Source organism: Melozone crissalis, unplaced genomic scaffold (genome assembly GCF_028551555.1).
Source record: "Melozone crissalis strain CALT ecotype California unplaced genomic scaffold, PUWL_Pcris_2 ptg000027l_1, whole genome shotgun sequence".
NCBI lineage: Eukaryota > Metazoa > Chordata > Aves > Passeriformes > Passerellidae > Melozone > Melozone crissalis.
The window spans coordinates 58,182,851-58,207,605 of NW_026535805.1; the positions used below are offsets into that span (position 1 = coordinate 58,182,851).

General features: G+C 37.5%; 1 protein-coding gene across 11 annotated transcripts in view; it reads left to right on the top strand.

Annotated features, from left to right (window-relative positions):
- The window catches only part of CYRIA (CYFIP related Rac1 interactor A), a 56,471-nt gene that overhangs the window by 18,374 nt on the left and 13,342 nt on the right, over positions 1 to 24,755 (top strand). For 3 of the 11 annotated variants that reach the window (XM_054279345.1, XM_054279346.1, XM_054279348.1), the window contains one exon: positions 18,113 to 18,192. The exons of 1 other annotated variant lie outside the window; for it this stretch is intronic. In XM_054279345.1, coding sequence (XP_054135320.1) covers positions 18,123 to 18,192 — 70 coding nt within the window. In that variant the 5' untranslated portion in view covers positions 18,113 to 18,122. Of the gene's footprint in view, positions 1 to 16,167; positions 16,315 to 18,108; positions 18,193 to 18,378; positions 18,459 to 19,957; positions 20,085 to 24,755 lie in introns of those variants that run through there. 7 more of the 11 variants (XM_054279341.1, XM_054279342.1, XM_054279344.1 and 4 more) reach the window with 5 other exon arrangements.

Genomic DNA, 24,755 nt, shown 5'->3' on the forward strand with positions numbered 1-24,755 from the left:
CAGATTCACACAAGTACTGGTATCAACACAAGGGAATCAGTGCCAGTACCTGCAGTAACAAATCATTCTATTTGCTTTAAACTTCTTATTTCTCTCTGCTCCGAGAAAAGGATACATGAAAAGGACTATTAAGAGGTTGTGAACAGCTGCAAACTTCAATAGCTGAGGGGGAAGCAGCGGGGTGATAGAAATAAACTAGAAGGTTTTGATCTGTAGATGTAATTACAAGAAAATTTGTCACTGGAAACAAGCTACTTCTTAGTGAAATACTAGAGGTTGTGCTTTCTACAAAGGTTATAGGGACCAGAAGGGACATCTCTGTCACATTTCACATGCAGCTGAGTTGTGGTCAGCACTGCACCAGGGCTGCAGGGCTGAGAGTCACGGACATCGGTTCTGGTTGTGACCCAAACAGTGCTGTTCGCCAGCCCTTCCTGGATTCCTGGGAAGTGTGAAGCAGACAGGACATCTGACCTGGACTGCTTGCAGCATATAACACCTAAAATCTGAAAGGCAGTGGTATCTTAACCGTACTGTTGGTAGTAAGGCTGTGCAAGATGATTGCTTTGATCCAGTGGTTTCTCAGAGAGATGGAAGCCACTGAGTATGGACGGGATTCTCTGAGTTAACCCTGCTTTAGTAACAGTGAATTCTGTCATTAATTCACCTTGCTGTGAGGGGCATCCAGCAAGTGGTGCTGTGGGCAAAAGACCACAAACACTTCCACTTGCAGGTGAAAACAAGCCCAACACAGCAGCAGCCTGACTGGGTTTCTGTCAAAGCAGGTTCACAGTACCCAGGTGGAGTCAAGGCAGTCTGTCAAAATAAAGGTGTTTGCTGATCATGTGGAGGTTTGTTCAAAAGAAATAAAGCCACCTGCAGAGGTGGAAGGTGTAGAGGTTCATCACCTTAAGGTTACAAAGGATGTGGAACCAGCATAGCTGAAAGACAGCAATATTCCTGTTTTATTTCAGTGGATGGGTCCACAAACCCAGGTCCAAGGGAGGAGGTGGATGGGAGGGGTGGCAGGAGAGACTTAAGATGAAAGACTGCAATCAGAGCTTTGACAATTTCTACAGAGTAGAAAATTATTCTCTGTGTTTTCAACTACTGATGTGAACTTGTAAGGACTGTATACACAACCAGCAAACCAGCAAACTTATTTTGCATATTTTACTTTTAGGTTTTACTTTCTCTGTTAAAAGAGCTTCCAATCTCCTATTTGGTTACAGTCATATGGGAGTTGAAATAGGAATTATGCAAATGACATACCTATTAAATTTTATAATAGCATTTCAACTAAGATTAATGGCCCAGGATGATCCTGATCCAGAGAGGAGAGAATCTGAAATCCAGGTGTTCAGCATGGACTTAACCACTCCAGTGTCTGGGACTGAGAGGAGGTGAAGGGAAATCTTAGAGACAGGACAAGTAGAAGGAAAAGGAAAAATAAAAAGAAAAATGGTAGGAGTGGAGATGAATACTCTTGATGAGACAGAAGAAAACAGGAAATGGGGAGGAAAAAAAAGGGAGTGAAATAAGGAAATAAAGATTATGGACTACTTAATATTATTCCGTATAAAGTTAATACTACTATAGCATGATTAACTGTTTGTATTAAGTTCATTGGTAGAAGGTAATAAACTGGTTGGAATTACACCTGGCAAGAAAATTAGTTAGTTTTTTTTTTTTAACCTGATATATGTTTGAAGTCCTAACTGTTGGCTGTTAGACCTTTTACAGTTAAGATTTTTTTTCAAAATGAAACCCTCAAATAGGACTTTACTGATCTTAAAAATATTTTTTTTCAGACTAACTAAATACAAGATACTTTTTTTTGTTTCTAAAAGGAAAAGTTCTGAAAATCAAATCTTAATATAAAAGTGAAAAGCCAATACTAAATTCTAAATACCAGTACAGCAGAAGCAATTTTTTGTGTTCTGAAGTGTGAGCTGTTTGAGCTGTGCTGGGAACTTTACATGATAAGGTTTTCATTTCTGTCAGTGCAAAGAGGAAAATTGAATCTTGTAGACTGTTTTTAAAATGGCCAGTATTCCTTACTTTTGAAAAATGTGACATGAATTATTGCTTTAGTTCTCCAGAGTTTTAATGTCCCTATCAGATTAAATAATAGTATAACTGTTTTCAGAAGTGTTTTGTGTATACATGTATATGGTGATCTATTACTGTTGGTTTTTTTTGAAATGACCTTGGGAGCAGGAGAATATGGGGTGGGAAGGGAGTAAACTGTTTTTCATTTTCAATTTCCTGTTTTCTAAGAATACTTTGGAAAGTTTCTTAATTAAATAATATCATAATAGACAGTTGGAAGATGAACTGTGATTATATTCAGGTCTTTACATGTTAAATATGTTCTTAAAGTAGTAACTGCTTGACAAGAATTAGGCATCATTTTCCACCAAAAGTAGTGTGAAGTGTTTAAGATGAAGTTAGCAATGCAGGGAGAACAAGATCAAACATTTAGCCTAATCCAGACAATTAAGTTGGATGTCTAAAGCAGTCTTCACTAACTGCTTAAGGATTGATGTTGAGTGCCAGAATGAATAAATGAAGTTGAATCTCTGGAGTGAATTTGTACTCCACACACAAATGTGTCCTTAGTTTACCTTAGGCCATGATAACTTACTAACATCTCAGGTATCTTGATAAAAAGAGGAGCACTGTGGTTGTAGAATTTCAGAATGCATTTCAAACATTATTTTAGAAAGTTATTAAAAGTTTATAAACAAGTTGATAATGTTTCACACCTGCTGCCGTTCAGTTTTCGAGCCTGTTTTTATCTCACAGAGTATCTTGTGCAGACATGTTCTGTACGGTTATGAGGAGTACCACGTAATGAAGTTTTTAACACAGACCTCTAGTTAATTCATTGCCAGGTATTTTACAGATACAATGCATAAATGTGTTTCAGAGAGAACTGTGAAGAAAAGTACTGTGGTAATTGTCGGGATTGCCTTGTATTGTTGGGCAGATGTGCTTTCCCAAGAACTGGGCACACTCTCAATCTGGAATTCAGCTTTATGCCAGATTTTGGTCGGTAGTGCTAGACTGTGACTCAGAACCTAAAATTGAAAGGCTTTTCCTGAGTTTTACATCCTCAAAGAATGATGGTTTTCCAGCAGGCGTTAATTATGAGTTGTCTGCTAATTTACAGGCACCTCAATGAAACTTCATGAAGTTTTTGAAATTAAGGGCAACATTTTTCAAAAGTAGCAAAAGACACAAACTCAGTTAATTCTTCTGAAACAAAGGCTCAAATTCTTCATCCACAGGAAAAAATAAGGCCTTGTACTATCTCTTTTTTAATAAAAAGTCTTTCAAATACATTTTTTTAATGAAAAAAATTGCAAGCCCTTTTTTGCAATGTTCACCTTCATTAACACAACTTGCTGACTTCCTTCCTCAGCTGCAGTTCTTCCTACACTCAGAGGTCAGCAAAGAGCAAGATCAACAAGCCACACATCTGGCTCTCTCTCTTTCCAACTGGAACAAAGAAACAATTTTTTAATGGCTTTTTGAGTTAATTGTAAACAATTTGGTTTTGGAGTCGCTGACTTGCAGCAAATGTTTGTCGTAGGCGGATGTAGGGAAAAAGGACTATGTCCTAATGCAATTCCTCTGTGGCCAGTGAGGAGAAAAAAAATCACTTAAAAATCACTTAAAAAAAAAGGAAAAGGAATGTCTTACTCCTTGTAGCATTGAAGTATGCTGAGAATTTTGAGTGCATATATAGGATATTTCGCAAGCTTAAAATATATACTTTGATGAGGCAGAGAGATGGAAGTACTTGCTCATTTAATTTTTCTGTAATCTTGTATACAGTAGTACTGATTTTTCCACTCCCTTTATATTCATGAGCTGTTTGTGTATGAACAAACTGACAGTGATAAAAGACCAGAGACAAACAATAGGAATAGGGGAAAGCTATTTTAAAATGAGCATTCTGTTCTAATACTTTTCTCTGGTGTTTATATTGTTCCTAAAGGCGTTTTTCCAGTAAACAATTTTCAGAACCCGATATTTACCGTTGTTAACCATTAATTAATATTTTGAAAACAAATTCTTAATTAGTGTAGTCATTTTCTTACTTTCCCAGTTGTCATAATCTTTTATACTCCCTAGAATCAGGTAGCATCAGTATATCTAAATTATTAGAATTATCTTTTTTTTTAAAGGCTTGTGTAAAGTAAATATTTGGTGTGACTTTTGTACTTTTGCACTTCACAACAGGCTTGTTGATTTACAGCACTTCTGAAACCCCAAATACTTTTAAAAAATCTTGCTGTAGTTTTATGTGTCTTAATTTGATGTCACAATGCCCCCATATTTTGGTTGCTTTGTTTAATGCATTTGTCATGATTGTTTTATTTTTAATCAGACCATCCTGTTAAATATTTGCAGATGTCTTGATCTGAAAAGGAAATTGCCAATGCTGTTTGGAATTATGCCAAAGCTTATAACAAAATTGAATAAAATGAATCATTCAAAGGAAATGTTTCCCATCAATTTGTTTGTGGGAGATAAAGTGTTCTGTATTATGATTATTTTTTTGTCAAAATTAGGTGTTTGGGTTGCTAATGCCACTTAGTGGATATCTGCCTTAACTGCAGCCTGTTCCAAAGCCAAATCAGATGCCAGACAGCTCTCTTAATTTGTATATTGGAGTTTTCCTCCTGCCTAGAATATGTTGACTATAGCATGTTTTCAAGAAACTTAATTATCAGGTACATTTTAGGAAGTTTCTTACTGCTAGTTCATTTTTTAAATTAAATTTGTTAAAATGTCGGAATTATTTATTACAGAATTTTGAACTTAGAGGAAAAATAAGGATCTTAATTGCATATTTAATGTGATTTGAAACATTAAACAACAGTCTTGATCACTTTGCACTGATTCTTTAGGTTAATGAAATATTAATTGATAGTAAGGTGATAATTTTGGTGGTTTAGGAAATGCTTTGCTTTAGCCCTTTTGGTTGGTGACTGGGCAAACCTGGAACAAGCTGATAGTTCAAGAACTGATTCGAAGAAAGTAGTGAGTACCTTTTGTTTGATGTATCCAAAATGGGAGTGGGATAGGCTCTGCTGTAATTGGACTTTTTCACACTTCAAATAACTGGTGAGAGCAGGGTGCAGATAATGCCCAGGTTGGGTGTTTGATCCCCCACATGGGCCATTCACTTCAGAGCAGGACTCGATGGTCCTCGTGGGTCCCTTCCAACTCCCAATATTCTGTGATTCTCTAATTCTCCTTTGGAAGATCTGAAAGGTGAGATAGACACCAAATGTGTGTTCTACCACTGTCAGTGAAATTTATCATTTCCTGAATATATTTTTTAATAAAGATTCTTTTTTTGCTAAGTAGTAGTATTAATAATTTGGTGTATTTGATACAAAATATAATGTATAAAATTACATCTTTTATCTGATATACTTATAAATCAACATACAATGCGTATATACATATATAATCTATATTGTATAATTTTTTTTCTAATGTTAGTGTTTAAAAAAAAATCTAGTCTATACAAAAAGATATCCTTTTTGCAATTTAAAGGCTGTTTCTTATGGAAAAAAAAATTTGACTTCTGAAATGTGTATGATTTAGGTCTTTCAATTTCTTTTTAGTCCGTGAACTCTGTTCTTTGAACTTTTTTTTTTACTTCAGTAAATTTCCATTATTTTCCATCAACCCTGATAATTTTCAATCACTATGTATTTTTTACCTAATCTCTCGGGCTTTTCTGTATGCTCTTTTTATTAGTAAATCAGTTGAATAATTTGCAACTAAAATAGTAATTGGCTCAGAGGAAGATAAACCACAATTCAATTTCCAGACATGTTTTACTGCTGTATTACGGGCTGGTTAAATTAACAATGAAGATTGAAAGACAATGCCAAGACTTTTGGTGTTGTGAGTAACAATATTTTTTAGAAAATTTCTTATCTTCCATGTTTACAATGAAATTAGGAATAATTGCAGGATTTTATCTGCCTTCTGCCATCCTCCAGAGAACTCACATTATCATAGGTTATGAGATAATAGGAACCTGAGCTGTAGGATTCTTCTTAATGCAGCTGAAGTCATCCAGGCATTCCTGCTGCCCATAGATGACTCTCGGTCACCAAACAGAAAGCTTTGGTTAAGTCAATGGGTTTAATCTTTTGATTTGGTTACAGTTGTATCTAACTTTTTTTTCTATAATAAGCAGCCAGTTTTGAGTTCTTGGTTAAGCAAGCTCATTTGCAAGTCCCTGTGAACATGCATGCAGTCGGTGTTTGCATGTCTGCACATTTACTTTTTACAAAATTTAAGTTTTTCAACAAAGTTTTAAAATGTTTTTACATTTCCTTTTTAAAATAGTTATTTATAATTTGGAATGTTCTCAGAAACTAATGGATGGTACCTTTTCCATCCATTTTAGATGTGACTTCTGTCATCTCTAGGTGTGATGGCAAGTTAGTTACAAGTGAAAATGAGACAGGGTTATGCAAAAGTAAAATTGTAAATTTTGTTCTAAACCTAAGTATAATATATCTTGTATAGTTCCTAGTTCTAGAAGGCATGATTTGTCTTTGAAATGGGATTCAGCAAACGCAGTAAGAAAGTCTTGGATGTGACTGCTTCCCTCCTTTTCTGGTAGCAGGTAACAGGCATTTTAAAATTAGAGATCTCATCATGTGTATCTCTTTTTTTCAGACTACAAAACCATTTCTTCATTCTCAGCTTCTAAGCTGCTTCTTGAATTCAAAAGAAATAATGTTAATCCATCCTTCTTGAGAAAGTGTAAATAAAGCCAGTGTTTCTGTACCAGTTGTACTGGTGCCAGAGCTGATGTGGCACATGGCAGATGCCAGGCGGTGATGCCCTGCTGAGAACCCTCACCAGCCTCGGGATCTCACCGTGCTAAGCCTGAGCAGCCCCCATGTGTGTTCCACTCAGCCTTTGAGTGGAAATGACACTTCTGATCATTTCAGATGCAGTCACAGTTACTTTTAAGCTAAATTCTGAGTTTCTCCAGGAAGAAAAGGAAAGCAGTATGATTTGGTTTCTAATACAGGTATTAGTTCTGATATGTGGTTATTATATTGTCCGGATTAATTTGGATTTTGTTTGAGCTGCAAGAGTAGAGGAGAAGGTCCTGCCCCGGAGCAGAACTGCTGGCTGACCATGCAGAGGGAGGTTGGTACTGTTGGGCTGATTTCAGCTGCTGTGAGGGCTCCATGGCCTTTCTTTAGGTGGGAAGGTGAGCTGTGGAGACAGTCAGGGAACTGATGCACCTCATGTATAAGGAAAGGCTGAGGGAGATGGGGCTGTTTAACCTGGAGAAGAGAAAAGTGAGAGTAGACCCCGTCAATGTGTGTGAAAGGGAGGGTGTCAAGAGGATGGACCAAGCTTTCTGGTGGTGCCCAGCAGTAGGACAAGAGGCAATGGGCAAAAACTGATGCACAGGAAGTTCCACCTAAACATGAGAAAGAACTTCCCTGTGCGGGAGCAGAGTGCCCTGAGGGGCTGTGGATCACCGTGGGGAGCTGTGGATTGCCCAGGGCGGCTGTGGATTGTCCTGAAGGGCTGTGGATCACCCACAGGGGCTGTGGATTGCCCTGATGGGCTGTGGATCTCCCATAGGGGCTGTGGATCTCCAATAGGGGCTGTGGATTGCCTTGAGGGGCTGTAGATTGCCCAGGGAGGCTGTGGATTGCCCACAGGGGCTGGGAATCACCCTGACCGGCTGTGGATTGCCCAGGGGGGTTGTGGATCACCCACAGGGGCTATGGATTTCCCGGAGGGGCTGTGAATCACCCACAGGGCCTGTGGATCACCCACAGGGGCTATGGATTGCCCGGAAGGGCTGTGGATCACCCACAGGGGCTATGGATGGCCCGGGGGGGCTGTGGATGGCCGGGAGGGGCTGTGGATCTCTCGGAGGGGCTGTGGATGGCCCGGGCGGTCTGTGGGTTGATCTGCCTCGCCCGAGCTGTTCCAAAGCCTGGGGCGGTGCGGTGGCGGCCTTGCGGCAGCAGGGGGCGCTCCCACGCCGTCCCGGCCGCGCTCCGCATTCCATGGATAATGGATCGTGGATAAAGGATAATGGATAGTCGGTAATGGCTGAGGAATAATGAGCCTCTGCAGGCCTGTGCGCCTCCCAGGGTGGGGAACCGATGGACATGGATGGGTCTGGGACCAGCCGCCATCCGCACTGGTCAGTCAGCAGTACATACATACCTACGGGAAAGTGAGAGTAGGGTAAAAAGTCACTACCGTGCATCCATTTTACTGTCTTAATAAAAAGTTACTGTGCAAATTTCATTACTATACTAGGAATGGCTTCCAGGAGTGATTGGAATTAATTACTGCAGAGCCTGCCGGGGTCAGTACATGCTTTCAATTTTCATTTACACTTACAAGAAATCTAATTTTTAATTAAAAGGATGGTTTTAATTTTACACCATCCATACTAGTCCTTCCCTGTTTGTCATTTCAGGCAAATGACAGAATTGTTAATATACTCAGAAAAGTTTTAGCAGCTCATGTTGAGGCACAAGGCTTGTTTGCCAATCAGTGTAAGTAAAACACATTATTTGAAAATAGATTTACTCGGGAATGTGCTTCTTAAAGTATTAGGCACAATGCAAAATTAAGAATCTCTTTGTGTTTGCATCATTAAGAGGGCTAATGTGCTTGTCTATTAACACAATTTTCAAGGCAGGTTCTTATGCAGAAAAATGCCACAAACCCATTCTGCTCTGTATGCCTTAATGAATTGAGTCTTTAATTTGAAAGTATGTGCACTAACACAATAATATGAGGAGGATTTTAAAAAAATGACACAGAATTAATTAAGAAAGAAAGGAGGCATTTTATTGAAATTTATACTTTTCAGTAACTCCTGCATACTTACAGGTTAGATTAATGTTTTGGAGAAAACCTTTTACTGTTCAATATTCAGTCTCCTCCTCCCTTAACTTGACTGTGAGAGCAGACATTGAAAAATTCCAGAGTTTAGCACCTTTCTAACCTGCCTTATGTTTAATTTATAGTCCAGTATAATGATTAAATATTTTTCCTTGGTCTTTCTGCTTACCAGTCTGTCTAGCTCTGTGGGATTGATTTCTTTTTATCATTGAGTGGAATAATTTACATTTGTATTTATGGAATGTCTTCTGGATAGTATCTCTAGTTTATTAAAGTATTTTGAATTACAATACTATTTTCCAGAATATTTTAATTCCCTTTTAGCTTAGTGCATATTTTAAAAGGATATTTTCTTCTTCTCTACCTGTCACTAATTAAAAGTATTGAACAAAACCAGATCTATACAACAAATACTGTTTAAAAATACCATCATCTTTTTTTTTGCCAGTAAACTGCTGACAGCTACTTTTTCAGATTTTCAGTGTTCTAGTAAATTTATTGAAGTAAATAACATTTTCCTCATCTGCAGTGCTTTGTCCAAGTTCCCGCTGTATATTTCTTCAATTCTGCCCTATGCTTATGCTGGTGTATTGATTCCTGAGCCTCAGTTTTGTCTCTCTCATTCATCCGAATAACCTGTTGTGTATTTTCTGCTGAGTTTCTTGCACTCCCTTATCCATTAAATCAACTTTCCAGGAGACCTGTCCTTCCAGGTACCTGAGAGTACTGAAACTGCTTTTGTGAAATCAGTTTAATTTGCTGTTTTCTCCTTGTTTAGTAACCTCCTCTATTTTTAATTTCTCATGTTTCCATCCTTATATTTGGTTAATTCTCCCCATAACTACCACAAAAGTCAATAATAGCCTTTCAAAAGGACATTTATTACTCTAGACACCTGTAGAGATGCATGGTTAATTAATGCTCCTGTTTCTTTTTTTCCCCTCACCCAGACACACATAGAAGTTTTTGTTTTATCTTTTTCTGAAATTTTAAGTGCATCTTAAAAGTATACATTATCCTCCAATTTATTTAAGGTGGATTTTGATTTTTTTTTCCTAGTGGAACTCTTGTTATCCCTCAGCAGCCTTGTAACAGCCTTGTAATAGGTCAGCAAGTTTTCTTATTTTTGTAAGGAGATATTAAATAGGACCACTATGACAAATTTTTAAACTAAAAGCAGCAAATCCCTAGAAAGATCCACATTTCATTTCTAATTCCCCAAATCTTGAGCTGTTGGTAACTATTGCAAGCCATAGCTGTCTTAATTCCACTAAGGTCAATATCTTTGATTGAATTAATTGTCCTTTTAGTATTTTAAGATATTCTTTACCTTCTTTTCCCTTTTCTAGGAAACCATACTTGTAAAGACTGCTCTGATCCATATCTTCTAAATTATTACCCTCCAAACCATACATACAGAATGGCAAAATGCATTATATCCTACATAGTGACATATTCAGAGCAGATCATTAGGAAGTATGCACTAAGAAATCCAGTCCCTGTAGGATTTATGTTTGACTTACTGAGATTAGATGTGCTGTTTTGGCATTTATGTGTTAAAATGAGAAGTAAAATAGAAGAAGAAAGCTAGCATGCAAAGACTCCTGTTATCAACTGGCACAAGAAATAACTGTAAAATAAAATCACTTTGAGGAAAGTTTTTAGCCTAGTTGCCCAGAGAAGTAGAATATGATGGTTTTCATCTTGTCTTTCAGACACTTGCATTGGATTTTCTGTGTGTATAATAAAAATACTCTGTGTGGCATAGGCAGAAGACTGAATGATCAGCAGTCATTTATAGGTGGAAAGGACCAGAAACTTTTTGTTTTCTGTTTCTGAATTTTCACTCAAAAGTCCTGCTTCTGATTCTAATTCTTACTTGATCTAGCATCGATTTTTCACTCATTATATTCACAGATACTGAAACCAGGTACCTTCTCAAATGTTCAAATCATTAGATTTCCAAAACTGAATGGATTCTAAGATGGCGTATTTCTTTTCCCACTATGAATTTGGTGGGAGATGATGAGGACAAGAAAACTTTTAAGAGGAAAATTATAGTGTGGCTCTCTTACAAGATATTGGAGGAACTAAAACTCCACTTGGAACAAAATATAGTGATTTTATTTTGAAGAAAGAAACACACAAACTGTCCAAACCTGTCCTGTGTCTTCTAAAGGTGTCTCCCTGCTGTGAAAATTTATAGAGGCTCCATTTGTTGTGTACAGAGGAATTGTGTCCCTGGTTTGTGTAAAGCATCTGTTCAGACTAGGTTACTCTAGTTAATCTCTGCTCAGGCAGAAGGATCAAAGTGCAGCTTTCTTAAATTCAAATGTAATTTTACTCTAATTGCTTAATTGGATTCCATTCTACGTTTTTGTTGGTGTTTTTTGTTTGTCTGGTTTGTGTTTTGTTTTGTTTTTTATTATGACATATGAATCAAAATCCAGATATTTTGGATGCCTGGTTTTCATTCTTTCATGATGGCTGCTCTGACATTTTAGACTCTGAAAATATACAGGAGTTCTGTTCAAAGTAAATTCAGGTGTGAGGGTTGGCATATAGAAAAATCCCCCTGCTGGATGAGTTTTAGGTTCATCTAAGGTGATTTTTTCTTTTTTTGCTTTTAATTTTAGAGAAACCACAAGCCAAGCTCTGTAATCCTTGAAGCTTCAGGCATTAATGTTGGCCAACTCTTTAAACATCTTATGATTACTGAAAAACATTGTTGTCATTACAACCCATTTATTAAATCCCTTTGACTTGCATCACTTTTTTGTAGGTTTTAATTGTGTCCTGCAATCTGCATATCAGTTAACACCAAAAGCTCTTGGCTAGAAGTGTTCCTTAACTAGGAATTTTAATAAAATGGTTGTTCAAAGAGGGAGTGATTCTTTTATCTTGAGTTACTTACACCTTGAGCAACTTTCTTCTCTTATTCTACTTTTCACTTCTTTATAGCTATTTTCTGGCTTTGAGTTTTGTTGGGGTTTCTTTTTGTCTGTTTATGCTTACCTGCCTAAGGAATGTGTGGCACTGATTTTTCTTTGCTTGTGTGTAGGTTGCCACTTAATGCTCTTTATGTATGTTATTTCTATTATGAAAACCTTATAAATCCAGTGTTAAGAGGCCAGCATTGGGGATGATTTCATTTTTCTGGAAAATGAATATGACTTGCTTTCTGAAAAGAGTTTGGTTATGTTTGTGTATGTGCCTTTCTAGAGAATACTGTATATACTTCATTATCAAATATCTTTGGAGGTTTTGTGCAATTATCACCTCAACACAAATGTATGGTGACTATTTTTACTTTTTTCTTAGTATAACTGTACATTTTTAAAGTTATTTTTAGAATAAAAATAAGTTAAAAATATTAAAGAAAAGTAATACTATTTTTGCAAACTGATTGTATTTGCAGAACTGAGACTAAATATCAGTTATATATTAAATGTATTAATTATCAAGTGTTATATTTTTCTTCATCAATGCAACTGCCGTTTATAAGATTTAAACACTTAGCAGTAAAACAGCTGAAGACAGTAATAATAGCATATCCATGCAAATATTCTCAGCTACAAGAAAATTGAAGAGATTATTAAAAAGAAACCTACTGTGGAATTTGATGGGAAGAAGTAATAGAAACATAGAATCATTTAGGTTGGAAAAGATCTCTGAGTTTATTGAGTCCAGATGTTGACCTGATCCTGCCAAACCCACCATGTCCCTGAGCACGACATCTACAAGTCTTTTAAATACCTCCAGAGATGTTGGTTCACCCACTTCCCCAGGCAGCTTGTGCCAGTGCTTGACTGCCCTCTCAGAAAATAAATTTTTCCTAATATCCAATCTAAACCTCCCTGGTGCAACTTGAGGCCAATTTCCTTTTGTCTTATTGCTCGTCACCGCTTTCCTGGTCCTGCCAGCCACGCTGGGCCCAGCCTGGACCCCAGGTTGTTTTCCTCTTGGCCACTTTCCAGCTGCTCTTCCCCAGCCTGTAGCACTGCAGGGGTTGTTGTGACCCAAGGGCAGGACCCAGCACTTGGCCTTGTTGAACCTCACACCACTGGCCTCAGCATCAGTCCAGCATCTGTCCTCAGCATCTGTCCAAATCCCCCTGCAGAGCCTTCCTGCCCTCCAGCAGGTCAACACTCCTGTCCAACTTGGTGTCATCTATGAACTGAGAGTGCAGTTGATCACAGAATCATTGAGGTTGGAAAAGAGCTCCAAGATTATTGAGTCCAACCTCTAATTGAACACCATCATGCCAACTAGAGCCAAGTGCCATGTCCAGTTGTTTCTTGAACACTTTTGGAGTGGTGACCCCACCACCTCCCTGGCCAGTCTGTTCCTGTGTTTAACCACTCTTTTCCTTGAGGTATCCAACGTGGGCCTCCACTGGTGCAGCTCGAGGCCATGTCCTCTCATCCTAACGCCAGTTGCCTGGGAGAAGAGACCAAGCCCCCCTGGCTCTAGCCACCTTTCAGGCGGTTGTTCAGAGTGTTAAGGTCTCCCCTGAGCCTCCTTTTCTCCAGGCTAAACACCCCGAGCTCCCTCAGCCGCTCCTCAGCAGATCTGTGCCCCAGAGCCTTCCCCAGCTCCCTGCCCTTCTCTGGACGTGCTCTAGCACCTCATGCCTTTCCTGATGTGAGGGGCTCAGAACTGGATACAGCACTTGAGGTGTGGCCTCACAACTACAAATCCAGGTCCCTGGTAAATATATTGACTGGGACTGGCCCCAGTACTGAGCCCTGGGGAACACCACTGGTATCCAGCCACCATTTGGATCTAACTCCATTCACCACCACTGTTTTTTACCCTGTGTACCTGTCCAGGCCATGAGCAGCCAGTTTCCCCAAGATAATTTTTTGAATCTTGCACTTCTGCTGTTTCCTTACAAGCACTTAAACAAACTGTATGAGTGAATATCACAGGGATTTGAAATCATACTTTTGATCTGAGAGGTCTTGAGTTTTTTCAGATTCTGGTATATTTTTGAAACCACAATTAATTATTCATGCAGTAAGGTCAGGTCCAGTATCTTAATGATGCTGATGTGCTTAGTACATTTCCCTCAGACTGTGGACTGGATGCCTCCTGTCTCTACCCACTTAGGTGTGCCACTAGAAGTCATCATTCTGAATCATCCATTGCCACTCCTTAGCTTGGGAGCCTTTCTCCTGAAACTCCCAGTGGAGCTGCTCATGAAAACATGCAGAAGCCCTGCTTTGGTTAGGATGATCTAAATGGGGTTAAGCAGTAGGTATTTGCTTATCCAGCTCATTTTGACAAAAGCCTTTCAGACCATGTTTATGTGAGCAGACAGATTTAGGAAATATTATCTGGCAAAGGAGCACTGATGAGCTGCAAAGGCTTGAGCTGGTGAATGTGTCCTTTTTCACTAACACAAAGTTTTAAAGCTTTTTCTCTCTGTTAAATCTTCAGTGTACTGCAGTGCTGCTGCTGGTTTTGGATTGGTACTGATTAAATTAGTCCTTTAAGAGAATAAATCAATCAGTACTTCTCTAGCAGTTTGTATAGTACTGTAGCTGTTACTTGAAAGGGGTACAAAACTCCACTCTTGAGAATTGGGTAGTTGCTTAAAACAGTGTAAACCAAAATTTAAAAGAAGTGTTGATACACTGAACACGATATTCAGTCTTCAGTTAGTAATACGCAGTTTGGGAACACTTACTATATTTTCAAAAGTGGATTTAAGCATATAATAGATATATTTCAGTATACTTTCAGTACATGTATGTAAAATCCATGGCAGATTTGTGGGGTTGAATTCTGATTTTTTGGTGGGGGGGATAGTATTTTATATATCGCAATTCAGAAATAAACTGATTGCTTTAGTGGGATAGAAAGAATTTATTTTCCCATACAAGGTGATGCCTCTAGAATGTTGAAACTAAATCAGTGGAATTTTAGGAACACAGTTATTTGTTGGAAAACCAGCCTGTGATATTTTGTTCAAAGCTCAAGTTTTAAAACCCACTACTGGATAATGGTAAATAAAATGCTAAATGTACCTTCCTGTTCATTGCTGGATTATGGTTTATTTATGTCTCTGTGCTACTAATTAAATGTTGAGCATCAAAAATTAGGCAATGAGCTTTAAAATGTCAACAATAGCTTAAAAACTATTTTCTATATGCTTATATAATATCTTCGGGTAAGCTTTAATGGTTTGGAAAACAATAGGGAAAAATACAGACACCGTTGTCAACATGTCATAGTTTTTAAAGCATAGTTACAAGTTGGAATTTTAAGGGATTAAAACACTAAAGAGAAGCTGCTAACATTTAGTGGTGCAGCATCAGCAATATTTTTATATATGCATTGAGTCTCAGTTCAACATTTAAACTGATTTTACAGTAAGTAAAATAAAATGCTTTCCGGTTCAATGAAATAGAGTTTTATGCTACTGTGTTAAACCTTTATGATTTGCTTCTGTACATCAGCTGTTATTTGCATTTCTCTTGCAATCACAGGATATATATATAGACCTGCTCAGAATATGTGCTGTTAGTTACTTTGAAATCTCATTAAAATTATCCTGGAGGTGACTTTCAGTTCCTGAGGTTTGGAATATGTTATTAGAGTTTTTGAGGAAGACAGTTTGAAAGAGCCAAGTACTGAGAAGCAGCAGGCTATGCAGAATAAAATAATACAGTTTGAGGCAAAGATTTGCATTTTATTAGCACTTCCTTTAAGTTTTGCCTTTTAATTTGAAACTAAAATTTAGTGTTGAATGATGAATTACACTTGAAAGTGAAAGTTTCATGGAACCAGATGTTGCTTTTAGTTTTGTTTTTTAGGAAACCATTAAGAAATTATATAAAAAATAATTAAAACATGTTTAGTAGCTGCCTCAACCATATTTTCCTGGATGTTGATGTTGAATATGACTATTTTGGGGGTTGGTGTGCTTTGAAAATGGGTAGTGTCAAACCAGAGCCTCCAGGATCACTGGAAAATGTCACCTGCATGAACATGTGTGAGTATAATAAGTTTGTGGTAGGCTTCTGTTCCGTACTTGTGACCTGAATAGCTGGATCAGTTTCCACAAAGGGATTGAAGGAGAGGGAATAATGTAAAAAACAAGCTAGGAAATGTAACAAAAGTTCTGGAAAAGCACTCAGAAATCTCCCATGCTGAGATGTGCTGTACTTGTTTAAGAAGGATCAGAGGCAGAGCTTGGGCACATGACCCCAAGCGACTCCATGCAAATGAGGGAGCGTATCCTCAGGTTTTTGGCACAAAGGCTTCCTCGCTGTTCGAAGCATGCTATCAGCTAAACCAGTTCTGGATGCAGTGCAAGCTTTGGCAGCAGAAGAAATGCTTGGGTACTCTCTGAAGATTGAAGGCGATGAGGTAAGTTATGGCTTAAAAAGAGCTGAAGGTGAAGAATCCAAGCTGAGTCAGTCATGTCGTTTGTGATACTATTACATAATTTTTTTTTTCCAAGGTTATGAAAAGGAAAATAAATGTGTGTACTTTATCGTGTTTCTCCTAGCTGATGCTGATGAAATGTAGTATACCAGTGTGATGAAAGTATTAAATTATTGAAGATATAAGTTTTAACACTGTATAAAATCTATTTTGCTCTGTTTGCATGTTTTTCCCCTTTGTAGGCTAATCAGAAAGTCAAACTCAGTGTATAAGGTGCTGATTTTGTTCTGAGAGTAGAAGTGTAAATATTTTTCCTGCATGTAATGAATGTAACTGAATAATGGAAAATGTTTCTTTGTGTTTCAATTTTGTATATGCAAGATGTTGCTAATTACGAAGGGCTTGACAGTCTGCTCACTGGATTTGTTCTGGAGAGAAAACTTTGAAGAAGTATTTAATGCAAAACAAAGCCATTTATTTAACAAAAGCCTTGCTTACATGAAACTGCATGTTCTGAACAGACTATTGATTAAATTTATATCGTTTTATGTTATGACTGTGGCTGCTTTGAAATCTCCAAGCCTCACATTACTTTCCTAGGTTTCACTGATGTAGAAATACATCCTTTATATGCACATAGAAATTGGGGTTGATGATTCTTTTCCTACTGTAATGCTTGTGGGAAAACTTGAAAAAAGCTTTGTCTCCTTATGTGGAGTATCAGCCATGTACATGCTTAGAATAATTTTTTGTGGTCTGATTTCTTAAGTGGGAAAAGAGTTAAACTGAATCACAGATGAACATCAGATGTGATCCCCAAGAGCCGTGGTTTAAAGTAATGAGAATATTTCTCTTTGAGGCAAAAATCAGTTTTCAATCTGTGTTTTAAATCTAAAATTACATTTTTCTACATCCCTCCAGGCAGATCTCTTTATCCTGATATGTGCTTTTCATGGTTTAATTTTTCTGTCTTCTGAGAGAAAGTTTAAGTTTGACCAAGAAAGCTCTTCTTCTACACAGTGTTGGAATAACTTACCTTCCTAAAGACTGGACTGGCAAAAGAACCTTTTTTCAAATCCCTTCCTTTTTATCTTCTGTAGAGACTTGCTTTTTTAAGAACTGGTCACTTTTCCTTTTGGAAGTTGTTCATAACTTGAAATCCAAAGAATTCCAATTTGATAAAAGATAGGAATAACAGATAAAAAATAGGGTTCAAACCTCCCCTTTTTACTCTCTTTCTGTTTTTAAAGTGCATACATACACTTTTAAAAGCTAAAAAGCTTTTTAACTGTCCTTTTTGGTAGATTTCTGTAGTAATCTTGTTAAAATCTTACTGACTAGAAACAAGTAGATTTTTTTTCCTTATAGTGAGTTATTTTCTTAAAATGACATGGATTTTTGCTGAAGATCTAAGAAAAGTGTTAAGATGTCAGTTTTTAATTTGAAATGGTATTAAGTAATCTGGAGTCCAGCAATTTAGAGAATTAACAGAGATATAGCTCTGAGTTTATTTCTCTTGCTAAGTGAATAAATTCATAAATATCTGTTTATACACTAGGATGTTATCCTGATGTTTAAATTCCAATTTGTTGAACAGAATTATTTCTGTGTTTATCTGAGGTCTTCCTACACAAATATCACAGAATTGACCATCAAAATGTTTCTCATGGTCCAGAACTTGCCAAAATGTTGAATTTATGATGCAGACTGTGTCAAGCTCTTAGCTGTAGTATTCTGAGTTTACATGTATAACTGTTTATGATTTTGTTGCATTTACTAGGTTTGCTGGGATGGGTAATCTTCTTAAGGTCCTTACCAGGGAAATTGAAAACTATCCACATTTTTTCCTGGATTTTGAAAGTAAGTTCAAACAATTACAAGACAATGAGAAAATCTTTTCCTTGACTTAGCAGCAAACTGTGGAAAAACTTAAAATCTGATTGCTTACAGTGTGTATTTTCCAGCACAACCAGTCTGTCCAAGTCCTTGTCTCTAAAATAATTTGTTCACTCAGGACTCCTTTTCTCTTCCTTTTCTATTTTTCAGGAACCAAATGGGAAATCTTTTAAAAGTTCTCACTTGCACAGAGCTTGATCAGGGGCCAAATTTTTTCCTTGACTTTGAAAGTGAGCAAAGCTTCTTGCCTGGCTTGCCTTCTTTGCTTATTTCCTAATAAACTGCATGTGCTTATGCATCATAAAGCAATTCAAAAGGGATTTGCAAACAAATTAAATTACACTTCAGTAGAATATTACTTTCTGATATTTATAAAACCATACAAAATTACTTCATTCTGAGCAGAGAAAAGGGCAGAGAGGCAGATATGCAAGTAAAACCCTATCTTGAATTAAATTCAAAACATTTATGAACCATTGTTAAACTTACATATGAATGAACTCAACCTCAGCTTTCTTTAACAAATCAGGGTTAAAAAAAATTATGATTCTTGAATGCAAATACATGTGGAAATAAAAAGCTGGGGAAAAAAGTAGTGGAGGTGGAACTATTTTTGCTTGGTTTGGTGATGATTTAGCTGGGTTTATAGTTTCTAAAAAGTAGTGAAATGGTCAAAGTGTATGTGCTTGATTGCATCTCTCTAAATGATTATCAGTTATCAGGCATGGTTATCAGTTGCAGAACAGTGTTTCCCATTCCAGTTCTCTTGTCACATCCATATTTGATCCAAAGCTGTTTTCACTTTTGCTGACTACAGTTTCCCTGCATCTACTTCTAGACACTGTCACCAAATCCTTTAATATGGGTTAAATCTGTCTTCACCACATACATGAAATGTATTTTATTTGAAACACAAACAGTGTGTGACTTTTTCTCTCTTAATACCTGTGTTCTAAAAAGAAAAAAAAAATAAGCAAACCAAAAAGTTTTGAGAAAATCTAGTGGTTTTAAAATATTTTCCTTTTGTAGCATGGTTTAAAAGAGCATTTCAGGTGATTAGACACATATTTTGTCATCTTTAAATAGTTTTGTTCTTTAATAATTTATTCCTAAATTATTTTCTGAAAGAAGTAACTGGCATGTTATAAGCATGTATGTCTGTGTACATTCAGAAGCACTGCTTCAAAAAGTCATTTAAATGCATATTTAAATCTGATGAAATTGTTCAAACATGCATTCTTAGTTGAGAGCTAGAATGTATGACTAGAACTGTGCACAAACCTTAATCTTCTCATCTAGAGCTTAATTACCTCATTATGAAAAATTAGTTTTAAAATATGAAAAAAAGGTTAATTGGTTAGTTTGGGTTTAGGAGGAGCCCTATCCCTTCTTCTCTGTCTATATAATTTGTAAAACTTTGCTGTCACCCCAGGATGTCAAACCTCTATCCAAACCACCACTTAATTTTTTTCTACCAAACTTTTGAGGGCCTTGGCAGTGCTCTGTGGCTTTGCCAAGCTATTGTGAAAGCTTTCAGCTGCCCTGAGCTTACAGGTTTAATCAGCCCCGTTGTGTCCTTGTTGGCAAGAAAGTGTTCCTGACCCAGGCTGCAGGCTTGGCAGGAACAGCTGCTCTGGCAGTGGGGAGCCTTGGTAGAGGTGATGGTGAGAGGGGGAAATACCAAATTTGTTGCCTTGGCAGTGAAGGTTGTTTTTCTTTCCAAAAGCACGTGGCCAAGAACTGAATGAAGTACCCTGTCCCACAGGAGGTGCCAGTGGTTAGGGCACATTACTCAGGCACACTTACCTGGAGAGGAACAAAACTGTCAACTCCAAATTTCAGAGAATTTCATACTTGTAAGTGAAAGTTTAAAAGTTTTTTTCACAAAGTACAGTCCCAGAGGTTTTTAGTGGCACAAAATCTGTATTGGCTCAAAGGGATGTGACTAAAACAAGGGCTGTGGATTTGTGCTTTGGTCTCCTGTAGCTGGCTATTGTACAGTGGAAAGGGACACTCTGAGTGAGTGGACATGGAGCAGAGTCTGGTGTGGCCTTGCTGGATGTGTGGCTTTGAGCTCATGGGTGAACATGGTCACTACACTTGGCCATTCAGAGGATGACAGGTGTGCTGAGCTGATGTGTTTACTGTATTCATTATTTGTATCAGCATCTTGCTTTTTAGTTTCTGTGGGCTTTTTCATTAGCTGGCTACTAAAAAAAAAAAAACAGAAAAAAGAAAAGTTTTACATCATCTCTTTTCCCCTACTTTCATGCAGGTGTCCACATTGTCACTTGCAATCCTTTTTGACACCTAACATTTTTCTTCAATCCAAACTGGAAATCAAGTTTTGCAACTCCATGGTCACACTTGAAAAACTTGAATCCAGCATTAATTTCACTTAATGTTGTATAGCAAATGCAGTTCTGTTTGCTCCCCAGTACTCATTTAGAGTTGGGCAGTTTTGCTGGGTTTGTGTGGAGAATAACGTTCTCCATGCAGGTGGAAAGGCCTTTTCTTTAAAGGGGTATTGTAGAATTAATGCATTCAGCCAAATTACTCTTTTTTAAGGTCTAATGAAAGGTTTAAATAGAGAAAAATAATTTCATCCTTATTAGAAAGTGCACCATTTTGCTTTTTACACTTGGATCTTGATGGGAGTATTTTTAATCAAGCTACTACCTCTTGGTTTGATTATATATCATTTACTTTACCTTAATTCCTTCTTAGTGCTCAGCTTGAAAATCATGTTAGGAAAAGTGAGCGCCTGGCAAGTCTTGAGAGTGGCAAGTCTTGAGAGTCTGTGGCTTTCAGGATTTCACATCAAATTCTCTTGAAATGGATTTGTCAGTTTTGTCAGTTCAAGAGCTGTTTTGTACTTTAAATGTTGACCTTATTTAAATTAGTTGCAGATAAATTAATTCTGGGTATTTGAGCTCTTTCTGTACCATCTTAAAATTGCTCTTTTTTGCAGAAAATCTATTGTCAAATCACTGCCATTTCAGGCAAAGTAAACAAATAATTCCACATGAATTCTTGGAAATAATTTGAAAGTTGAGGCAGCAATTTAACTTGAATCTAAAAGACTATGCTTATAGAGTATTCAAAGATGTCCTTAAGTGACACCTACAGTTCCATCCTCTCCTCAAATACTTTTTATAAGATGTTTTTTATCCTTAATGTGGGCAGTTTTTTTTTTTTTTTTTTTTACTCTTAGCTAGGTGGATTTCACTTGAGCCTAGTTAAATCTCTCTCATCCCCTCCAAGAATCTTATTTTCTAGGATTCCCCATATCCCCAAAAAGATTAATGAAATTTTCAGTTATTATTCATGTACCATTAAAAGGGTCTATTATTAGAATGTGTCTGGCAGCAGAGCAACTGCCCACTTTTCACATAATAGGCTATTAATTAATACTCTTGTTGCTCAGGCAGCAAGGCTGAGGATATAATCTGGGTCCAGCCTGTGGGAGGTTGCACTCAATTCCCGAGCTGTGGAATGCCTGAGGCAGAAACTGCAGCTCAGCCAGAGAGGTGCTGTGTGTCCATCCCCCATCTACCACAGAGCTGAACCCAGGCACGCATCTCGCTGGCACAGCACCCTGCCTGGAGCCAGAATTAACAGTTTTGTGAGCTTCACTTTATTCTAGCTAGTTCAGACAGAATGAAATTCAAAAATCCCATGTAGCCTGGATAGGGTACTGTTTCTATCCAATACTGGGGATTCGTTGATGTATGGAGTGGAGCAGGTTCTGGTACCCTCAAAAGTGCATTACTCGCTGTAATTATAATGCTTTTGCTCATTTCTGAGATTTTCTTTTAATTTTGTCCCAGATTGTCATGGTGACAAATCTGAAATAGGACTTTAGCATTATGCAGTTAAATATGTGAACTGCTCTCTAACTTGCTGGCTGAGGAATTATTTGCCATGTTCAGCAGTGGGCAGGACAAGAAAAGCTGAAAGCAGAACCCATGAAAGCTCTTGTTTAACTCACTTTCTTTTCCTGTGCTGTGGAGGCCAGAAGGGCATGGTATTTTTACAACAAATATGATTCTACATTCACTGAAATGGAAGAACTAACCAGCCTCAGTAGGCATCTTCTTAACCACTGAAGGGTGGAATAAAGTTCTCAGCTTTTGTTCTGCATTTCAGATTCAGAAAGGGTGTGTGAGTTGGAAGTGCTTCTTGTAGTCCTGTTGTTAGTACTCTTCATAGTACTGTTCTTTCTTCATTAAAATTGATTACTGAAGTATTTTTGTACTTCATTTGGTATTGGTAAAGGCATCACATCCTTTCTATATTTAGTCTTATCGTATGAATACTAATGTTTTACCTATCTAGAGGTTTCTGTGTTTATTTCTAATGCACATTTGGTGAAGGATGAGGTAGATAGCTAACCCTAACTAACTCTGTTAGGAGGGTTTTCTGAAACAAATGTCAGGTGTTTTGCTAAGAAAATAATCATGACCCCACTTTCATGCCCTAGCATTCACCTGAAATTCTTAATGCATCCACAAATGGACAGTATTGGGTCCAGGTTTCCTCTTGTTCTTTTTGAAGTCTGAAGTTCCATCCAAAACATGGCATAGGCCATGTGTAAATTTGAAAAAGAGCACGTGTTCATTGGAATGGATGAATTACCATGTCCTGGTTATTTCTGATGGAGCCAGTGGAAGTGTATTTCTTTCCAGATCTAAAATTTTCAAATTTTGCTGGTAGAATCTGTATATGGGAGATTCAGGTCTCATCTGACTCTTGCATTAATTTGATACAGAATTCATGTAGTTGTTTAGTTTAGGGTTCACATCAGAAACATCTGTCCAAAGGGAGGTAAAAGGGTTTTCTATTTTGTCTAAAGACAGAATGCTCTGATTGCTAGTCCTGAGCATTCTAAAAACTCAATCTTGAAATGCAGTGAGTCTGGCCATTATGGTAACTTGCTACTGAGGGGGTTTGCATTCACATGGGTTGGCCAGTGGGAGTGGTTTTATTTATGAATGGGCTCAGGTTTCTGAAGCTCTTGCTGCTTCTCTGGCAGCGTGGGGATAAGAGGTGAGCACGGCCAACCAGTGATTCCACACCATGGTTCAGGACTGGCATTGCTTAATTCAGAGCAGAGAAACAAGCTTTGGTTTCATTGACATAGCAAGCCAGTTCTAAAAGTCAAAATATGTCATGAAGTCGTCTCAATTCCTTTTAGTTGTTGCTGCTGCCATTATTATTATTGTTGTTGTTGACAGTAAGATGAAATTGTTTTCAAAGTGATCCATTTCAGTTATTTTAGCTGACCATTTTTGGTAGGATCTTCTTGTAAAATCCCTTTTGAAAAATGGCCATGGTCTTATCAGAACATCTATTTGCATAACTTCTATTTCATAAATAAATGCATGTTTAAAAAAAAAAAAAAAAGAAGCCTGAATCATCCTCCGTACCTTTCTTTTTAAGCTAAATACTTCCAACATATATGTAAACTGCTTCTGCAAGTGCAAGCTAAGCCTGCTGCTCTGGAGCCTTTGCAGCCCTCTTCCTCTCCCTTCCCTTTCTTTCCCTCTTCCACACACCTACCTGGCTTTTGCTCCTACTCTATCTCCAGGTGCTGGGATACTACAGAAAGCTCAATGAGTTTCAAATATTCCTCCTTCCACCAACTTCCAAAAGATAAATTGGGAACTTTCGAAAAAGACTTACAATAAGGGATGTTATTAAAGGCCTTTTTGAAGTCCCAAAGTGCTGGGCAGTCTATAGCATTTGCATCCCCCTTAAGCACTAGTACTTTTAAAGCAAATAAATTGTAAAAATTAACATAGAAGTACCTTGTTAACCAACAAGGTTAAACAAGATGCTTCAGGTTACCTGCACATGCAAATTTGACATTCATGAACTGCACTAACAAGTTATTTATTCTCTCTTGTGTTAGTATTCACTGAAATGTTATTTTCATTATCTTAACTAATAAAATATAGATACTGATTTTTATGTGACTCCCACCTTCCCCTGCTCTGTTGTTGTATGGTGTGTAACTGTTTCTCAGGATCACTGCTTTCCTTCTTAAAGTCAGAAGAGTTTTCTGTTTTGCTTCTTTATCACAAGATGGCAAACCCCTTACGGTGTGTACCTGAGATTTCTTGCAGCTTGAGGAAAGAACCAGTCTAGAACACTGTAAATTTAAAGTGACTGTTGGGTCAGTTCAATAGCCATGTCCCAGATGGGATTTTCCTGTGGGGAGTTTTCCCCTTCGATGCTCCTTTCCCATACTTTTTGAAGAATAGTGGAATTTTTTAGTTAGATGAAATATTTTGACTATAAAACCCAGCTAAGTAAGCCCAGTTTATATTTATTTTAACTTTTTAAATAAGAGAAAGGAAAACTTCCAGAACAAAAGGAAAGTCCAATCAGTATTATGTGCCCAGTCTCTTGGAACTCATGGTACCATAGGAATTTGGGAAGGGTTTTAAGTATGAGTTGCTTTGAAGCTACAGACATTTAAATCTAATTAACATTTGTGTCCTGTTTGTGCGAGGTCCATAGGT